The sequence below is a fragment of the Prionailurus bengalensis genome, chromosome A1, assembly GCF_016509475.1.
Source record: "Prionailurus bengalensis isolate Pbe53 chromosome A1, Fcat_Pben_1.1_paternal_pri, whole genome shotgun sequence".
Taxonomy (NCBI): Eukaryota; Metazoa; Chordata; class Mammalia; order Carnivora; family Felidae; genus Prionailurus; species Prionailurus bengalensis.
This window is the reverse complement of record NC_057343.1, coordinates 87,636,943-87,657,987: the sequence shown is the minus strand read 5'-3', so window position 1 is coordinate 87,657,987 and position 21,045 is coordinate 87,636,943. Positions and strand designations below refer to the sequence as shown.

At 35.4% G+C, this 21,045-nt stretch overlaps 1 protein-coding gene across 1 annotated transcript; it reads left to right on the top strand.

The window, feature by feature from the left end:
* The first annotated feature begins 2,145 nt into the window (after positions 1-2,145).
* On the top strand, positions 2,146-3,096 carry LOC122479170 (putative olfactory receptor 2W6). Its single transcript, XM_043573252.1, has one exon. It carries the CDS (start codon positions 2,146-2,148, stop codon positions 3,094-3,096), a length of 951 nt encoding a protein of 316 aa, XP_043429187.1.
* Positions 3,097-21,045: the final 17,949 nt, after the last annotated feature.

Genomic DNA, 21,045 nt, shown 5'->3' with positions numbered 1-21,045 from the left:
TGTCCAAGACAGATGTGTTTGTTATCTACAATAAGATCTGCCATGCCAATGACGCAGGACCACTAAGAAGTGGCTTTCATATTTCTGAAAATGCATATCCTCATGTGCATGATTAAGCCTCCACTTTCTCTTTTCTAAATTCCATATAGTTAATTACTGTGATCTGTTGAGATCATGTATTTGGCTTAGTATCTCTAAGATATCAGACTCCAGGCCTGGAGCAAAACAATTAGTTAACACATGGGGAAGTATTGAATGATTCCTTATGTTTAGAGAGTAGGCCTTATGTGTTCTTATCCACACACACACACACATACACACACACATATGTAAGTTTGTAAATAATTATTGTCTATGGGTACATGGGATTAAGGAATTATTTTTTTTTCTTTAATGGTCTTTGCTTTCTTATTTTTCTGTAACAAACATGTATTGCTTTTGGGATGAATTGTTTGAAAGTAATTCACTGAATAGATGACAGGCCTTTGTGTTTAGGGCATTGCTCTTCAGCCAAAAATAAGAAAGAAAAATAAAAGTGTCATCCCTTTAGGTGTGGTGATTACAAATCAAAAATTACATCTCATTACAAAGTGTTTTTTAAATTTAACTTTTTATTTTAAAAATATTCAATGTAAAGAATTTTCTACCAAAAAAAGAAAAAAAATCCCTTGTATTCATGTTATAATTTCCAAATTTGCAATTCATGCTGATGTACTTTAGCTCTTTGTGTGCATTTTCAGTACAAGATCTGCAGATATGCTGTACTCATAACTTAGTTCCCAAGCCATATCTTAAGTTTTCTACAGTTTTCAAGCTGATTTTTTAAAAACTCTGGCTGGAATTGGTCTTTCTATATGGCTTCACCTCAGACCATAACTTCTTCCTGAGTTTAGAGTCTGTGACCCATTATGATTGGACCACAAGTGGACATCCCCACAGATAGACAGCAGAGCTGTGGGATCTATAGGCTTGCATTCATAGACTCTCCATTTACTCCATATTTTAACTTCTCCAGTAGTTTGTGAACCCCAAACAAGTTGCTGGCAGGAAACTGAGTCCATACAGCTAGCATTTAATTATTGACATGGAGGACATACATCTTTTTCTGTTAATTTCTGAATTTTAGAGGAGTTTGCAAGTCAAGTATTTGGTGTCTGTTCAATAATGTAAATAGTCAAACTCTTATTGAAGCAATGCAGGTTGACAGGAAACCCAACTCCGGCCTCCCCCAAACTCCCAAACCTGCTGCAAAAATAAACCTGCACAATGATTCTTATTTCCTTTTAGTTGACCTCTGGGCATAGTGCTATGTTGAGCTGGAATGTGCAAAAGGACATCCCTCATTTTCTGCTCATCTTGTGAATGCACATGGAAGAGAAGAAAATCCTCTCACCTCTGTGCAATCACATCCACTTTTGTTCTTTTGCCTAATGTTACCTTAATCACTGGGTCAAGAGGTAGGACCAAATCATTAACTATTCAGAATCAAGTAAATTCAGGGCTTTCTTATTTCAAGAGTCCCCAGGCTATTACTTTCCTGACTACAGAAGTAATTTAAATATTTTGTACAGAGGTACTGTCTATACTTATACCTGCAGGGCCTACCATATAGTAAGTCATCAATACATTTTTTATTTTTCGGTTGAGTTTATAATCATGGAAACATGAGAACTGATTATATTAAGTTAAGCTATTGTTCCACAAATTTTAGGGAGTGATTTGTCAGCAGAAATACACTCAAAGTCAATGGATTCTGAGAAAATTATTTGTTTTTTCCCCCAAATTACTTTGTTGCTCATTATATCAGTAAAAGTTTCTTTAAAGGATCTATCCACTTATTTCACTTAACCAGATTAGAAGATATTGAGGCAATATACACTTGCATCACTATATACAACTTCCATCACTTTACAGTGTGTAAAGTGTATACAATATACACTTCCATCACTATACAACTTCCATCACTTTACAGACAAATATTTTTAGCTCCTTACCCTATAATTCCAGGCAATGGTCAGGCAAGTGGACCAGTTAAATAGGTGGAAAAAACCTATTTTCTTGGGACAAAAATGAAGTGCATCATTTTCTGTATGAGTAACACCACACATGTTAACCTCTCTAAACAGGTTTATCAAGCCAAGTGTGATGGAAAGAAATAATGAGAGCTCTGGAAACTTCATTCTGCTTGGGTTCTCTGACCAGCCAAAGCTGGGGATGGTCTTGTTTTTCACTAACATGGTGTTTTACTTTCTGGCTATCATGGGCAACTCATCCATCATCTTCCTGTCCCTGGTGGACCCTCGACTGCACACACCTATGTACTTCTTCCTCTGCAACCTGTCACTCCTGGATCTCTGTTACACTTCTAGCAGCATTCCTCAGATGCTGGTAAACCTCTGGGGCCCACAAAAGACCATTACCTATATGGGCTGTGTCATACAACTCTTTGCGTTCCTGTCTGTGGGTGGCATTGAATGCATTCTTCTTTCTGTCATGGCCTATGACCGCTTTGTGGCTGTTTGCAAGCCTCTTCACTACATGACCATCATGCACCCACAGCTGTGCCTGCGACTGGCAGCCTGTGCCTGGCTCACTGGGATTGCCAATTCCATCCTCATGTCCCCACTGACAATGTCCCTGGAGCGGTGTGGTCACCATCACATCAACCACTTTGTGTGTGAGATGCCAGCCATCATCCGCATTTCCTGCGTGGACACTAGGCGTGTTGAAGGCCTGGCTTTCTTCTTGGCCATCCCCATTGTCCTGGTGCCCCTCACCATAATACTGATTTCCTATGGCTATATTGTAGCCACGGTTCTGCGGATCCAGTCTGCAGCTGGGAAGCGCAAGGCCTTCAACACCTGCTCTTCCCACATGATTGTAGTGTCTCTCTTCTATAGCACTATAATCTACATGTACATGCAGCCTGGGAATGTGGCAAGCCAGGACCAGGGCAAGTTCCTAACCCTCTTCTACTGTCTGGTGACCCCCACTCTGAATCCTTTCATCTACACACTGAGAAACAAAGATGTGAAGGGAGCCATGTGGAAGGTTCTTGGGAAAGACTACAGCCTGTCGGATGCAAGAGGGCACTGATGTAGGTGCTTGTTTTCCCTAAAGAATGCTTTGTTCCAGGGAGATAACAATACATAATGTCATATAAGATGCTGGAGTGAGAATGGAGTAGTGTCTTCTCTCTTTCAGGGATCCCAGAATAAATAACTCCTATCTTTGCTTGCAAGTAGATGGACAGGGCCCCTATGTCCTTCCAAGTGACAGACTCAGTCACAAAAAATAATATGCTGGTGAAGAGAAAAATGTTACTTGGATCAATGAGGTTTTATAGGGAAATAATGAGTTCTTTGCAGCAAACTTGAGACTCTGATTCCAGAAAATTGTAAAGTCACTATTAAGTCAGATCTAAGGAAAATGAGACCCCAAACAGAAAAATGTGTGTATGTATGTGTGAGGGAGTGACTAATTTTGAGGTACACTTGTTCTACTCCATATACCCTTTTGTTCTAAGTTTTCTAGACCCTAACAGAGAGTGTAATGTTTCTTCTTCAGGCTGCCTCTTCCTGCCCTGTGCAAATAATTTATAACTGCTTCTCTAACAAACAGTGTTTCTTTAAAATTTCAGGTTATATGCCACTTACTTACTGGTTATTAAATCAACTTAACAAGCATTTAAAAGTGAGTGAGAATGGCAGGAAATGGAATAGAAAATTTCAGAGAGGATTGAACAAGGTATGGTAAATCAGTTGTGTGAGTGTTTATGTGTTTATGTGTATCAAAGGTTTTCCTTACAGTGAACCATTGCTACAAAAGTTTGAAAGTCACTGACATAAAGACTCTTTATTGAAACAAGCTCCTAAGCAGGCAGTACATTTGCACTGGGAAAAAATTGGGGATACAGTTCTTTTATTTTATTTTTTAAAGTTTTTATTTACATTTCAGTTAGTTAACATACAGTGGAATATTAGTTTCAGGTGTACAATATGGTGATTCAACATTTCCATGCAACACCTGGTGCTCCTCACAAGTCCTCTCTTTAATCTCCATCACTCATTCAGCCTATCCCACCACCCACCTCCTCTCTGGTGACCATCACTTTGTTCTGTATAGTTAAGAGTCTGTTCTTGAGTTACCTCTAAATTCTTAACAATTCATGAACAGAGGTTCATAGAAGGAAATAGTGGCATGGTAGCATGTGGACAGGAACAGTGTAGAAAGTAACCAGGCCACAGCTGCTTACTATGAGAACACTTGCCAGGTTAAATGATGATGATGATGATGATGATATTAATTATTATGAATATGGAACTATAGTTCATTAACTCGTGGATTTTCACCACGAGTGAAGTAGAAAAGATTCAAATTTAAAGGCAAGGCACAGTTTGGCTTACAATATATATATTTTTTCTCAGACTTAAGGTAAAAGGTGAAAATGAGAAAATTTAAGTTGTAAAAATTAATGAAGTTAATAAAATTTCAACTATTCGTAGGAACTAATTAGTCTCTGTAATGGTGAACCCTATGTATCAACTTGACTAGGCCACAGTATCTGGGTATTTTGTCAAACACCAGTCCTGCTGTTGCTGTGAAGGTAGTTTTTAGATAAGATTAACACTTCAATCAGTAGACTTTGAGTAATGGACTTCTCTCCATTATGTGGAGAGCTCTTCAATCAGTCTTACAATAAAATAAGCTGAGATCCCCTTAGGAAGATGGAATTCTGTCTTCAGACCGTGGTTGGTCTTTGGCTGCAACATGAACTCTTCCTTGGGTCTCCAGCCTGTACTGAAGATTTTGAACTTATGTGCCCACAAAATCACATGAGCCAATTCCTTAAAATCTCTCTGTCTACCTGTCTATCTCTCTACCTGTCTACATCTGTGTATCTGTCACCTCTCATCTATCTATCTATCTATCTATCTATCATCTATCTATCTATCTATCTATCATCTATCTATTATCTATCATCTACCTATTATCTATATCTATCATCTATGTATCTATGTATCTATCTATCATCTATCTACCTATTACCTATCATCTATCTATGTATCTATGTATCTATTTATGTATCTATGTATCTATCTATATCAATCTATCCTCTCTCTATCCATCTATCTATTATCTATTGATCACCTATCTATTTATCTATATCTATCATTTATCTGTTCTCTATATCTGTGCATTCTATTGATTCCATTTCTCTGGAGAAACCTAATACTTTCCAAAAATTCATAAAAAATAGGTATGTCTAGATTAACTTTTGCATAAGTTTTACTTACTTTTAACCCTAGCTTCTTTAGGTCCATACCCAGTTTTCATATTTCTTTCCTTATGTTCAAACAACCATTTCCTTAAACAAGAGAAACTTTGCATTTATTTATTAATTTTTTAAATGTTTATTTTTGAGACAGAGGAGGGGGAGCAAGAGCTTGTGTAGGGGTGGGGCAGAGAAAGAGAGGGACAGAGGATCCAAAGCAAGTTCTTCACAGACTGTAGCAAGCCTGATTTGGGGCCCAAATCCATAAACCATGAGATCATAACTTGGTCTGAAGTTGAACCCTCAACTGACTGAGCCACCCAGGTTCTCCTTTGCTTTTATTTTTAGCCCACACTTCCTTACTGGATTGATAGAAATTAGAAAAAATGTGAGTATTGCAGAGCTTGAGGAGGGCAAGTTAGTTTATGCTTATACTACTTTATTGTCTGGTTTCTCTGAATAAAAGAAACTTTGTGGCAATCTTTCTTCATTTTTGTCTTTATGAAATCTTTGAATTATATTTTCATGGTTTTGCCTCTTGGTGGTCTTGGTACGTTTATACTTGTATGTACTAGGTATTGCAAGTTGTGAGTATATGCCACATGTTCTCTGTGTAGCTTCTGGTACCATGTCACATGCATTTAATGTGGGCCTGTATAAACAACAGTGTTAAAACAGGTTTTAGTCTATGTTTAAATAAGTAATTTAGAATTATTAATTTACCGTTTTTTCATTTTTTTTTTTTGGCCAGGAAACAGTCCTATAGCATCTTTCTGTTTAGAGAAGCCACCCAATTTTTATATGCCTACAGTATTAATTATAACATGATTGATAAAGTTCCATTAGGATAAGATTGTTAGCATTTTCAACTTTTTATGAAAAAAGGGGAGGAGCCAAGATGGCAGAACAGCATGGAAGTTTTTGTGTCTCGTGTCCATAAAATACAGCCAGATCAACATTAAACCATCCTGCACACCTAGAAAACTGATTTGGGGATTAACACAACAATCTGCACAACCTGAACCACAGAACTCAGCAGGTACATGATGTGGAAGGTGAACTGGGGGAGAGAGAAGCTGCAGAGGGCAGGGAACTATTTTTGCTTGTGGAGAAAAGATGGAGATGGAGGGGCAGAATAAGGGACAAACACCCCCCCCCCAAAAAAAAGCAGGTAGAACAACTGCAGGGACTGAATTAAAAAGGGAGAAAGGAGAAAGGGGGAGGTTTGAACTCCATTAAGACTGTATAAACAGGGGGAGCAAAAAGTCTGAAACTCCACAGCTTGATACCTGGTAGTGCTCTGGTGACAAGGGTGAGTTCCCAGGAGCAGAGTGAAGTCTGGGGGTCTTCAGGACACATGGGGAGAGGTAGTTCCTCTATAGGGAGGACATCTAGTAGAGGCTGTGTGGCAACACCCACAGGAAAAGGCTCCAGTGGACTTGGGAGAACAACCACATTCTCTGGTGATGGAACAAGGTCATTGGGGTTGAAGCCTGGTGCCAGATGTGTGTTGTGATTTTCCATAAGCCCTGAAACACTTGTATAATGATCGCGTGAACTTTTTCTGGGGTGGGCTGGCACCTGGACAGTCTATGGACATTGGAAGCTGCACAGTCCCATGAATGTTCCTGGGTAGGGCCAGCCCCTGGCCATTGCTCAGTGTGATCCTTCTACAGATGGACAGAATGGGTCAAAGCTGCAGTCCCTCAGAAAAAAAGGTCAGGGAAAACACCCACATCTGATATAAAACTCAGGAGGGAGGTACTGCCTGGGCCTTGGTCACAGTGTAAAAGTGGGGAGTGGATGGAAGCTGAAGAAAAAGGACGGGTTAGGTGATTGCTGATCAGGGAGAACAGAGTTTCTATACTAGAGACTGGGTAGCTGGGTGATGCCATTTTCACCACTCTCGCGCGTGTGCATACACACCTACAAGTGCCACAACAATCCAAGCCAGTAAGCTAAGCAGAGCCATCTAGTGGAGAATGAGGCCATTAAACTAAGCCCAACTGGGCCAACCTTGCTCTTCAGAAACACAAGTCTCTCCACCTGCTTAATTTACTGACTATATAGGGCTTCATAATTTGACTTCTAGGGGAAAATGAAATAATTTCAATTGTATTTCAGTCTTTTCTTTAGTCCATCTATATAATTTTTATTTATTTTTTCTTTTTTTCCTCTTTTTCATTTCTTTTCCTTTTCTTGAATACAGAAAGAGAAAAAAATTGTTCTTGTTTTCAAGTTTTATTAAATATATTTTTCCTTAATTTTATTTTCTACTTTATTTTTTATTTTTGTGTAAATTTTTTCAAATTCTATTGTACTTCCATCATTTCATTCTATTTTAGTGTATTCATATTTTCAAATTTTCAAATGATTTCCTTTTTTTTTCTTTCTTTACCCTTTTTCTTTAATCTACCAACCCCTTTCAACACCCAGACCAAAACACACTTAGGATCTAGCATCATTTATTTGATTTTCTTGTGTGTGTGTCCTTTTTAATTTTTTAATTTTAATTTTTTAATTAAAAAATTTAATTTTAATTAGTTTTTTACATCTCTAATTCTTTTTGTCCCTTCAAAATGATGAAATGAAAGGATTCATTCCAAAAAAAAGAGCAGGAAGAAATGCCCAGGGACTTAACCAACACAGATACAAGAAAAATGTCTGAACCAGAATTTAGAATCATAACAATAATAATAATACTATCTGGGGTAGAAAATAGATTAGAATTCCTTTCTGTGGAGATAAAAGAAGTAAAAGCTAGTCAGGAAGAAATAAAAAATGTTAAAATTGAGCTGCAATCTTAAATGGATGCCATGGCAGCAAGGATGGATGAGGCAGAACAGAGACTCAGCAATATGGAGGACAAACTTATGGAGAATAATAAAGCAGAAAATAAGAGGAAGACTAAGGAAAAAAAGTATGATTTAAGAATGAGAGAAATCAATGACTCATTAAAAAGGAACAACATCAGAATCATAGGGGTCCCAGAAGAGGAAGAGAGAGAAAAAGGGGTAGAAGCGTCTGTGAGCAAATAGCAGAAAACCTTACTAGCCTGGGGAAAGACACAGACATCAGAATTCAGGAAGCACAGAGGACTTCCATTATATTCAACAAAAAATGACCATCAACAAGGCATATCATAGTTAATTTTAGAAAATACTCAGGTAAGGAAAGAATCATGAAAGCAACAAGGGGAAAAAAAGTCCTTAACCTACAAGGGAAGATAGATTAGGTTTGCAGCAGACATATCCACAGAAACTTGGCAGGCCAGAAAGGAGTGGCAGGATATATTCAGTGTGATGATTCAGAAAAATATGCAGCCAAGAAATCTTTATCCAGCAAGACTGTCACTCAAAATAGAAGGAGAGATTAAAAATTTCCCAGACAAACAAAAATTAAAGGAGTTTGTGACCACTGAACCAGCCCTGCTAGAAATTTAAAGGAGGACTCTCTGAGGGGAGAAAAGATTAAATAAATAAATAAATAAATAAATAAATATCAAAATAACAAAGACTAGAAAGGACCAGAGACAACCACCAGAATCTCCACCCTATAAGCAGCATAATGGCAATAAATTCATATCTTTCAGTACTCACTCTAAACATCAGTTCACTAAATGCTCCAATCAAAAGACATAGAGTAACAGAATGGATAGGAAAACAACATCCATCTGAAAGACTTAAATATAAGACAGGAAGCAATCAAAATCCTTGAGGAGAAAGCAGGCAAAAACCTCTGTGATCTTGGCTGCAGTAACTTCTTACTCAACACGTCTCCAGAGGCAAGGGAAACAAAAGCAAAAATGAACTACTGGGACCTCATCAAAATAAAAAGCTTCTGCACAGTGAAGGAAACAATCAGCAAAACTAAAAGACAACTGACAGAATGGGAGAAGATATTTGCAAATGACATATCAGATAAAGGGTTAGTATCCAAAATCTATCAAGAACTTATCAAACTCAACACCCAAAAAACAAATAATCCACTGAAGAAATGGGCAAAAGACATGAATAGACACTTCTCCAAAGAAGACATCCAGATGGCTAACTGAAACGTGAAAAAATGCTCAGCATCACTCATCATCAGGAAAATACAAACCAAAACCACAATGAGATACCACCTTATACCTGTCAGAATGGTTAACATCAACAATTCAGGCAACAATAGATGTTAGCAAGGATGTGGAGAAAGAGGATCTCTTTTGCACTGCTGGTTGGAATGCAAGCTGATGCATCCACTCTGGAAAACAGTACAGAGGTTCCTCAAAAAACTAAAAATAGAACTACCCTATGACCCAGAAATTGCACTAGTAGGCATTTATCCCAGGGATACAGGTGTGCTGTTTCAAAGGGACACATGCACCCCCATGTTTACAGCAGCACTATCATCAATAGCCAAAGTATGGAAAGAGCCCACAAGTCCATCGATGGATGAATGGATAAAGAAGATGTGGTATATATATACAATGGAGTATTACTCGGCAATCAAAGAGAATTAAATCTTTCCATTTGCAACTATGTGGATGAAACTGGAGGGTATTATGCTAAGTGAAATTAGTCAGAGAAAGACAAAAATCATATGACTTCACTCATATGAGGACTTTAAGAGACAAAACAGATGAACATAAGGGAAGGGAAACAAAAATAATATAAAACCAGGAAAGGGGACAAAACATAAAAGACTCATAAATATGGAGAACAAACTGAGGGTTACAAGAAGGGTTGTGGGAGGGGTGATGGGCTAAATGGGTAAGGGACATTAAGGAATCTACTCCTGAAATCATTGTTTCACTATATGCTAATTAATTTGGATGTAAATTTAAAAAATTAAAAAATAAAATTAAAAAAAAAGAAAACTCTTATAATAGCTGGAGACTATCCTATGGTCTGGAAAAAAAAAAAGAAAACAAGATCCATCTATATGCTGTTTACAAGAGACCCACTTTAGACCTAAAGACACCTTCAGATTGAAAGTAAGGGGATGGAAAACCATCTATCATGCTAATGGTTACCAAAAGAGTGCCGGAGTAGCCATACTTATATCAGACAATCTAGACTTTACAATAAAGTCTTTAACAAGAGATGAAGAAGGGTATTATATCATAATTAAGGGTCTATCCACCAAGAAGACCTAACAATTGTAAACATTTATGGTCCAAATGTGAAAGCACCCAAATATATAAATCCATTATTCACATACATAAAGAAACTCATTGATAATAATACTATATTAGTAGGGGACTTCAACAGCCCTCTTACAACAATGGGCAGATCATCTAATCAAAAAATCAACAAGGAAACAATGGCTTTGAATGACACTGGATCAGATGGACTTAACAGATATATTCAGAATATTTCATCCTAAAGCAGCAGAATATACATTATTGTCAAGTGCACATGGAACATTATCCAGAGTAGACCACATACTGGGACACAAATCAGCCCTCAATGAGTACAAAAAGACCGAGATCATACTATGCATATTTTCAGACCACATTGCTATGAAACTCAAAATCAACCTCGAGAAAAAATTTGGAAAGGTAACACACACTTGGAGACTAAAGAACATCCTACTAAAGAATGAATGGGCTAAGCAAGAAGTTAAAGAGGTAATTAAAAAGTACATGGAAGCCAATGAAAATGATAACACCACAACCCAAAACCTCTTGGATGCAGCAAAGGCGGTCATAAGGGGAAAGTGTATAGCAATCCAGGCCTTCCTAAAGAGGGAAGAAAGTTCTCAGATATACAAACTAACTTTACAGTTTAAAGAGCTGGAAAAAGAACAGCAAATAAAACCCCAAACCAGCAGAAGACAGGAAATAATAAAGCTTACAGTAGAACTAATGCTATAAAAACAAAAAACAAAAAACAAAAAAAACCAAAACAGTAGAACAGATCAATGAAACCAGAAGCTGGTTCTTTGAAAGTATTAAAAAAATTGATAAACCCCTCGCCAGTTTGATCAAAAAGAAAAAGGAAAGGACCCAAATAAATAAAACAAAGAATGAAATAGGAGAGATCACAACCAACACAGCAGAAATAAAAACAATAAAAGAGAATATTATGACCAATTATATGCCAATATAATGGGCAACCTGGAAGAAATGGACAAATTCCTAGAAACATATATAGTACCAAAACTGAAACAGAAAGAAATAGAAAATCTGAACAGACCCTTAACCAGTAAAGAAATCGAATTGGTAATCAAAAATCTCTGAGAAAACAAGATTCCAGGGCCAGGTGGCTTTCCAAGGAAATTCTACCAAACATTTAAGGAAGAGATAACCCCTATTCTCTTGAAGCATTTCCAAAAAATAGAAATGGAAGGGAAACTTCAAACTCTTTCTATGAAGCCAGCATTACATTGATTCCAAAACCAGCCAAAGACCCACTAAAAAGAACTATAGACCAGTGCCCTGATGACCATGGATGCAAAAATCCTCAACAAGCTATTAGCCAATGTATCCAACAATACATTAAAAAAATATTCACCATGACCAAGTGGGATTTATATCTGGGATAAAGGGTTGGTTCAATACATGGAACAATGTGACTCATCACATCAATAAAAGAAAGAACAAGAACCACATGATCCTCCCAATAGATGCAGAGAAAGAATTTGACAAAATACAGCATCCTTTCTTGATAAAAGCCCTCAAGAAAGTAGGGATAGAAGAATCATACAATGAAATCATAGAGCCATGTACAAAAGACCCAACGTTAGTATCATCCACAATGGGGAAAAACTGAGAGCTTTCCCTCTAAGGTCAAGAACAAGACAGGGATATCCACTCTCACCACTGTTATTCAACATAGCATTGGAAGTCTTAGCCTCAGCAATCAGACAACACAAAGAAATAAAAGACACCCTAATCGGCCAGGAGGAGGACAAACTTTCACTCTTCACAGATGACAAGGTACTCTATATGGAAAACCCTAAATATTCTGCCAAAAAACACTAGAACTGATTCATGAATTCAACAAAGTTGCAGGATATAAAATCAATGCACAGAAATCGTTTGTATTCCTATACACCAACAATGAAGCAACAACAGAAAGAGAAATCAAAGAATAGATCCCATTTACAGTTGCACCAAAAACCATAAAATACTAGGAATAACTCTAACCAAAGAGGAGAAAAATCTACACTGAATACTATAGAAAGCTCATGAAAGAAATTTAGGAAGACACACAAAAAAGGAAAAATATTCCATGCTCCTGGATAGGAAGAACAAATATTGTTAAAATTCCATTACTGCCCAAAGCAATCTACATATTCAATGCAATCCCTATCAAAATAACACCAGCATTCTTCACAGAGCCAGCACAAACAATCCTAATATTTGTATGGAACCACAAAAGACCCCAAATAGCCAAAGCAATCTTGAAAAAGGAAACCAAAGCAAGAGACATCACAATCCCAGACTTCAAGCTGTATTACAAAGCTGCAATAATCAAGACAGTATGGTACTTGCACAAAAACAGACACTCAGATCAATGGAACAAAATGGTGAACCCAGAAAAAGACCCACAAACATATGGTCAACTAATCGTTGACAGGCAGGAAAGACTATCCAATGGAATAAAGACAGTGTCTTCAGCAAGTGGTGCTGGGAAAACTGGACAGCGACAGGCAGATGAATGAACCTGGACCATGTTCTTACACCATAGACAAAAATAAACTCAAAATGGGTGAAAGGCCTAAATGTAAGACAAGAAGCCATCGAAATCCTAGAGGGGAAATCACCCAAAAACCTCTTTGACCTTGGTTGCAGCGACTTCTTACTCAACACGTCTCCATGGGCAAGAGAAATGAAAACAAAAATGAACTATTGGGATCTCATCAAAATAAAAAGCTTCTGCACAGCAAAGGAAACAATCAGCAAAACTAAAAGGGAACTGACAGAATGGGAGAAGATATTTGTAAATGACATGTCAGATAAAGGGTTAGTATCCAAAATATATAAAGAGCCTATCAAACTGAACACCCCCCAAAAACAAATAATAAAGTGAAGAAATGAACAAAAGACATGAATAGACGTTTCTCCAAAGAAGACATCCAGATGGCCAACTGGGAAATACAAATCAAAACCACATCAGGGAGGGATGTAGTCCTCATCAGGGAAATACAAATCAAAACCACAATGAGATATCATCTCACACCTATCAAAATGGGTAACATTAACAATTCAGGCAATAAGAGATGTTGGTGACGATGCAGAGAAAGAGGATCTCTTTTGAACTACTGGTGGGAATGCAAACTGGTGCAGCCACTCTGGAAAAGAATACGTTGGTTCTTCAAGAAATGAAAAATAGAACTACCCTACGACCCATAAATTGCACTACTAGGCATTTATCCACGGAATACAGGTATGCTGTTTCGAAGGCACACATACACCTCAATGTTTATAGAAGCACTATCAACAATAGCCAAAGTGTGGAAAGAGCCCAAATGTCCATCAATGGTTGAATAGATTAAGAAGATATATATATAATATATTATATATATATTATTAATTATTAATTATATTATTAATTATTATATATTAATTATATATATAAATTAATATATAATTATATTATATATAATATATAAAAATATATATATAAATATAATTATATAATATAATAATATTAATAATATATATTAATTAATATATATATTATATATAATATATAATATAATTATATATAATATATAATTATATTATATTATTAATTAATTATTATATATTATATATTATTAATTATTAATATAATTATATATTATTAATTATATTATTAATTATTATATATTAATTATATATATTAATTATATATATTAATTAATATATTATATATAATATATATATAAATATATATATATAATTATATAATATAATAATATTAATAATATATATTAATTAATATATATAATATATAATATATAATATATTATTATATATAATATATAATTATATTATATTATTAATTAATTATTATATATATTATATATTATTAATTATTAATTATTAATATAATTATATATTAATATATATATATTATATATTATATATATATTATTAAGAAGATATATATATATATTACTCAGCAATCAAAAAGAATAAAATCTTTTCTTTTGCCTTTTGCAACTACATGGATTGAACTAGAGTGTATTATGCTGAGAGAAATTATTTAGTCAAAGGCAAATATCATATGACTTTACTCATATGAGGACTTTAAGACCCAGAACAAATGAACACAAGGGAAGGGAAACATAAATAATATAAAACATGGAGGGGGACAAAACATAAAAGACTCTTAAATATGGAGAACAAAGTGTTACTGGAGGGTGTTAGTAGGGGAATGGGCTAAATGGGTAAGGGACTTTAAAGAATCTACTTCTGGAATCAGTTTTGCACTATATGCTAACTAACTTGTATGTAAATTTAAAAAAATGAATAAATGTTAAAAAAAATAAAAATAAAAAAATAAAAACACAATTTATAACTACCAGTGAACACAAGCAGTTTTTTTCTAATAAATACTCTAACATACACTGTTTCACACTGCTAACATATAGAGGGGACAAATATTAAAACTTTCTGTGTCTTATCAAAAATGTCTTGGTGGCTGTCTAGTAAATATATGTAGACACAGATTTTCTCTTCATTATGACAAAATGGAAATTTGAATATTGGAATGGTGGATGGTTTTATGTAGTTAGTCTCTAAATGTACCCTTTTCCTTTTGAAACAAAAGGAAATCTTTTTGCATCACAAATGCACTCCTGTATCCCTTGGGTACATTCGTAACAATGCTATTTCTGGGTCATAGGGTAGATCTATTTTTAATTTTTTGAGGAACCTCCACACTGTTTTCCAGAGTGGCTGCACCAGTTTGCATTCCCAACAGTGAAAGAGGGTTCCTGTTTCTCCACATCCTCTCCAGCATCTATAGTCTCCTGATTTGTTCATTTTATCCACTTTGACTAGTGTGAGGTGCAATCTCACTGTGGTTTTGATTTCTATTTCCCTGATGATGAGTGATGTTGAGCATCTTTTCATGTGCCAGTTGGCCATCTGGATGTCTTCTTTAGAGAAGTGTCTATTCATGTTTTCTGCCCATTTCTTCACTGGATTATTTGTTTTTCGGGTGTGGAGTTTGCTAAGTTCTTCATAGATTTTGGATGGTAGCCCTTTGTCCGATATGTCATTTGCAAATATCTTTTCCCATTCCATCGGTTGTCTTTTGGTTTTGTTGATTGCTTCCTTTGCAGCGCAGAAGCTTTTTATCTTTATGAGGTCCCAATAGTTCATTTTTGCTTTTAATTCCCTTGCCTTTGAGGATGTGTCAAGTAAGAAATTGCTGCGGCTGAGGTCCGAGAGGTTTTTTCCTGCTTTCTCCTCTAGGGTTTTGATGGTTTCCTGTCTCACATTCAGGACCTTTATCTATTTTGAGTTTATTATTGTGAATGGTGTAAGAAAGTGGTGTAGTTTCATTCTTCTGCATGTTGCTGTCCAGTTCTCCCAGCACCGTTTGTTAAAGAGACTGTCTTTTTTCCATTGGATATTCTTTCCTGCTTTGTCAAAGATTAGTTGGCCATACTTTTGTGCGTCCAATTCTGGAGTCTCTATAGTATTCCATTGGTCTATGTGTCTGTTTTTGTGCCAACACCATGCTGTCTTGATGATTACAGCTTTGTAGTAGAGGCTAAAGTCTGGGATTGTGATGTCTCCTGCTTTGGTCTTCTTCTTCAATGTTACTTTGGGTATTCGGGGTCTTTTGTGGTTCCATATAAATTTTAGGATTTCTTGTTCTAGCTTTGAGAAGAGTGCTCGTGCAATTTTGATTGGGATTGCATTGAATGTGTTGATTGTTTTGGGTAGTATTGAATTCTCAACAGGATACTAGGAAATTGAATTCAACAGCATATAGAAAGAATTATGAACCATGATCAAGTACGATTCATTCCTGGGATGCAGGGCTGGTTCAATATTCGCAAATCAATCAATGTGATACATCACATTAATAAAAGAAAAGATAAGAACCATATGATCCTGTCAATTGATGCAGAAAAAGCATTTGACAAAATTCAACATCATTTCTTAATAAAAACGCTTGAGAAAGTCGGGATTGAAGGAACACACTTAAACATCATAAAATCCACTTATGAAAGTCCACAGCTAATATCATCCTTAATGGGGAAAAACTGAGAATTTTCCCCTTGAAATCAGGAACACGACAGGGATGTCCACTCTCACTGCTGTTTTTAACTTAGTGTTGGAAGTTCTAGCATCAGCAATCAGACAACAAAAGGAAATCAAAGGCATCAAAATTTTGCAGATGACATGATATTATACATGGAAAACCTGAGAGACTCCACCAAAAGTCTGCTAGAACTGATACATGAATTCAGCAAGTCGCAGGACGTAAGTTTGTTTTTAGTCCCCTTTATTTGTTTCACTCATCTCCCCACCCATCTTTTCTCTAGTAAGCATCACTTTGTTTTTTTTTGTATTTAAGAGTCTGTTTTTTTTGTTTGTCTCTTTTATCTTTGTTCATTGCTTTTGTTTCTTATTCCACATATGAATGAAATTGCATGGTATTTGTCTTTCTCTGACTGACTTATTTCATTTAGCTTCAAACTCTCTGACTCCATCCACATCATTGAAAATGGCAAGATTTCATTCTTTCTTATGGGTGAGTAATATTGCATTGTGTATATATATCACTTCTTTATCCAATTTTCCATTGATGTATGCTTGGGTTGCTTCCATGTCTTGGTTACTGTGATTAACAGTGCCATAAACATAGCGATACATATGTATTTTTAAAGTAAGTGTATATATGAATATATATATGTACATATATATGTATATATACATATACATATATATTTGTATATACATATACATATATACATATACATATATATATATATATATATATATTTCTCCCCCCCCCCCCCGCACCGGTCAGGTGGGATTTATTCCTGGGATGCAAGGATTGGTTCAAAATTCACAAGTTAATCAATGTTACATATCACATTAACAAACTAAAAGATAAAAATCATACGATTATCTAAATAGATGGAGAAAAACCATTTGACAACATACAACTTCCATTTATGAAAAAAAAAACTCTCAGTAAATTGATTATAGAGAAAATTTACCTCGACATAATAAAAGCCATGTGTGACAAGCCCATTTCTAATATCATACTCCACAATGAAAACCTGAAATCCTTTTTTCTAAATTTAGGAACAAGCCAAAGATGCCTATTATCACCACTTTTATTCAACATAGTATTTTTTGTCTTATTTTTTATTTATTTTTTCTCATATAATTTATTGTCAAATTGGCTTCTATACAACACCCACTGCTCATCCCAACAAGGGCCCTCTTCAATGTCCATCGCCCACTTTGCCCTCTCCCCCACCCCCCACCAACCTTCAGTTTGTTCTCTGTATTTAAGAGTCTCTTATGGTTTGACCCCCTCCCTCTCTGTTACTCTTTTCTCCCCTTTTCCTTCCCCCATGGTCTTCTGTTAAGTTTGTCAAGATCCACATATAATGAACATACAGAAGAATGAAACTAGAACACTTTCTTACACCATACACAAAAATAAACTCAAAATGGATGAAAGACCTGAATGTGAGATGGGAAACCATCAAAACCTTAGAGGAGAAAGCAGGCAACAATCTCTTTGACCTTAGCTGCAGCAATATCTTTTTGAGGAATGTTCGTATTGTTTTCTACAGTGGCAGCACCAGTTTGCATTCCCACCAACTATGCATGAAAGTTCATTTTTCTCCACATTATAGCCAAAACTTGTTATTTATCATGTTTTTTATTTCGGCTATTCAACAGGTGTTATTTGATATTTCATGGTAGCTTTGATTTGTATCTCCCTGATGATGAGTGATGTTTAGCATCTTTTCATGTATCCATTAGCCATCTGGATGTCTTCTGTGGAAAACGTCTATTCATGTCCTCTGTCCATTTTTTGACTGGATTTTTAGTGTTAACTTAAATTCTTAAGACTTTTTTATTATTTATTTTCTGAGAAAGAGAGAGTGCGTGGAGAGAAGGGGCAGAGAGAGAGGGAGAATCTCAAGCAGGTTCTGCACTGTCAGTACAGAGCCTGTTGAGGGTCTCTAACTCACAAAACTGTGAGATCATGACCTGAGCCAAAATCAAGAGTTTGATGCTTAACTGACTGAGTCACCCTGGTACCCCCAAATGTGTAAATTTTTTATATATTTTGGATTTTAGCCCCTTATCATATATGTCACTAGAAAATATCTTCTTCTGTAGGTTACCCTTTTGTTTTGGGATGGTTTCCTTTACTGTGTAGAAGCTTTTTATTTTTGTCTAGTCCTAATAGTTTAATTTTGCCTTTGTTTCTCTTGCCAGAGGAGACATATCTAGAAAAATATTTCTATAGCTGGTGTCAGAGAAATTTTTGCCTATGTTTCCTTCTAAACCTTTTATGGTTTCATGTCTCATATTTAGGTCTTTAACCCATTTTGAATTCAATTTTGTGTATGGTATAAGAAAGTGATCCAGTTTAATTCTTTTGCATGTTACTGTCCAGTTTTCCCAGTACTATTTTTTGAATAGACTGTCTTTTTTACATTGTATCTTCTTACTTCTGTTGTTGTAGAACAATTGACCATAAAAACATGGACTTATTTCTGGACTGTCTATTCTATTCCATTGATCTATATGTCTATTTTTGTGCCTGTCCCATTTGTTTTGATCACTACAGCTTTGTAGTATATCTTAAAATCTGGGGGTGTGATCTCTCCAGCTTTACTCTTTTTGGAAGATTTTTTTGGCTATTTGAGGCCTTTGGTGGTTCCACACAGTTTTGCTTTATTTGTTCTAATTATGGAGAAAATGCTTTGGTATTTCGAGAGGAATTTCCTTGATTATGAACATTGCTTTGGGTAATATGGGCATTTTAACAATATTGGTTCTCTCAATTCATGAGCATAGAACATCTTTCCGTTTGTTTGTGTATCCTCAATTTCTTTCATCAGTGGTTTATAGTTTTCAGAGTATAGGTCTTTCAATTCTTTGGTTAAGTTTATTCTTAGACATTTTATTATTTTTCTGCAATTGTAAATAATATTGTTTTATTAACATCTATTTTTGATGCTTCATTGTTGGTGTATAGAAATGCAACAGATTTCTGTACAATGATTTTGTATCCAGAGACTTTATTGAAAATTTAGCCCTTTTTTTGGTGGAGTCTTTAGGGTTTCTATATATAGTGTCTATCTATCTATCTATCTATCTATCTATCTATCTATCTATTGTATCATATGATCTGGAACTAGTGAAAGTTTTACTTCTTCCTTGCTTTTTAGGATGACTTCAATTTCTTTTTCTTATTTGATTGCTGTTGCTAGGACTTTCAGTAGTATGTTGAATAAACGTAATGAGAGTGGACATATTTGCCTTGTCTTTTTCCTGGCCTTAGGGGAAAATCTTTCATATTTTCACTATTAAGTATGATGCTAGCTGTGAGTTTTTCCTATATGTCCTTTAGTATGTGATGTATTTTTCCTCCAAACCCATTTTGCTGAGAGTTTTTATCATGAATGGATGTTGAATCTTGTCAAATGTTTTTTTCTGCATCTGTAATCCTGTGGGGGAAAAAGTGTAAAAGATATGATCAGAAATTTTTTGAGAGAAGATATCCAGATGACTAATAGACACATGAAAAGATGTTTAACATGACTCATCATCAAGGAAAGACAAATCCAAACGCCAATGAAATGCCACCTTACACTATCATAATGGCTAAAATTACAACTCAGGAAACAACAGATGTTGGCAAAGATGCTGAGAAAGGGGAACACTTTTGCACAACTTGAGGGAATTCAAACTGATATAGCAATTCTGGAGAAGAGTACGGAGGTTCTTCAAAAAAATAAAAATGTGTCATGAAGAGTAATAACAATATGTTATGAAGAAAAATATCCTAAAAATGCTAGAAAATATATCACAGGTAATATCAATTTCACAAATATCCATATATAACTTAGTCATGTACACAGTAAAAGTTATAGTATTGTTTTCTTTTTTTAAATTTTTTTTAAATCCAAGTTAGTTAACATATATGGTAATAATGGTTTCAGGAATAGAATTTAGTGATTCTTCACTTACATCTAACACCAAGTGCTCATTCCAACAAGTGTCCTCCTTAATGTCCATCATCCATTTAGCCCATCACCACACCCACTTCCCCTCTAGCAACCCTCGATTTGTTCTCTGTATTTAAGAGTCCTTTATGGTTGCCTTTCTTTCTGTTTTTATCTTATTTTTGCTTCCCCTTCCCTATGTTCATCTGTTTTGTTTCCTAAATTCAACATATGAGTGAAATCATATTTATTTTTCTCTGACTGATTTATTTCACTTAGCCTAATATACTCTAGTTCTAACCATGTTGTTGCAAAAGACAATATTTCATTCTTTTTGTTAACTGAGTAATATTCCATTGTGTATATATGCCACATCTTCTTTATCCATTTGTCAGTCAAAGGAAATTTTGGCCTTTCTAATAATTTGGCTACTGTTGATAGTGCTGGTACAAATATTGGGGTTCATGTGCCCCTTAAAATTAACATTTTTTACCCTTTGGAAAAATACCTAGTAGTGCAATTGTTGGGTCATAGGGGAGCTCTATTTTTAATTTTTTGAAGAACCTCTGTACTGTTCTCCAGAGTTGCTGTATCAGTTTGAATTCCCTCAAGGTGTGCAAAAGTGTTCCCCT

Bases quoted from the DNA above. Each gene is read 5' to 3' on its own strand.
- LOC122479170 (XM_043573252.1), top strand. From the start codon at position 2,146: ATGGAAAGAAATAATGAGAGCTCTGGAAACTTCATTCTGCTTGGGTTC.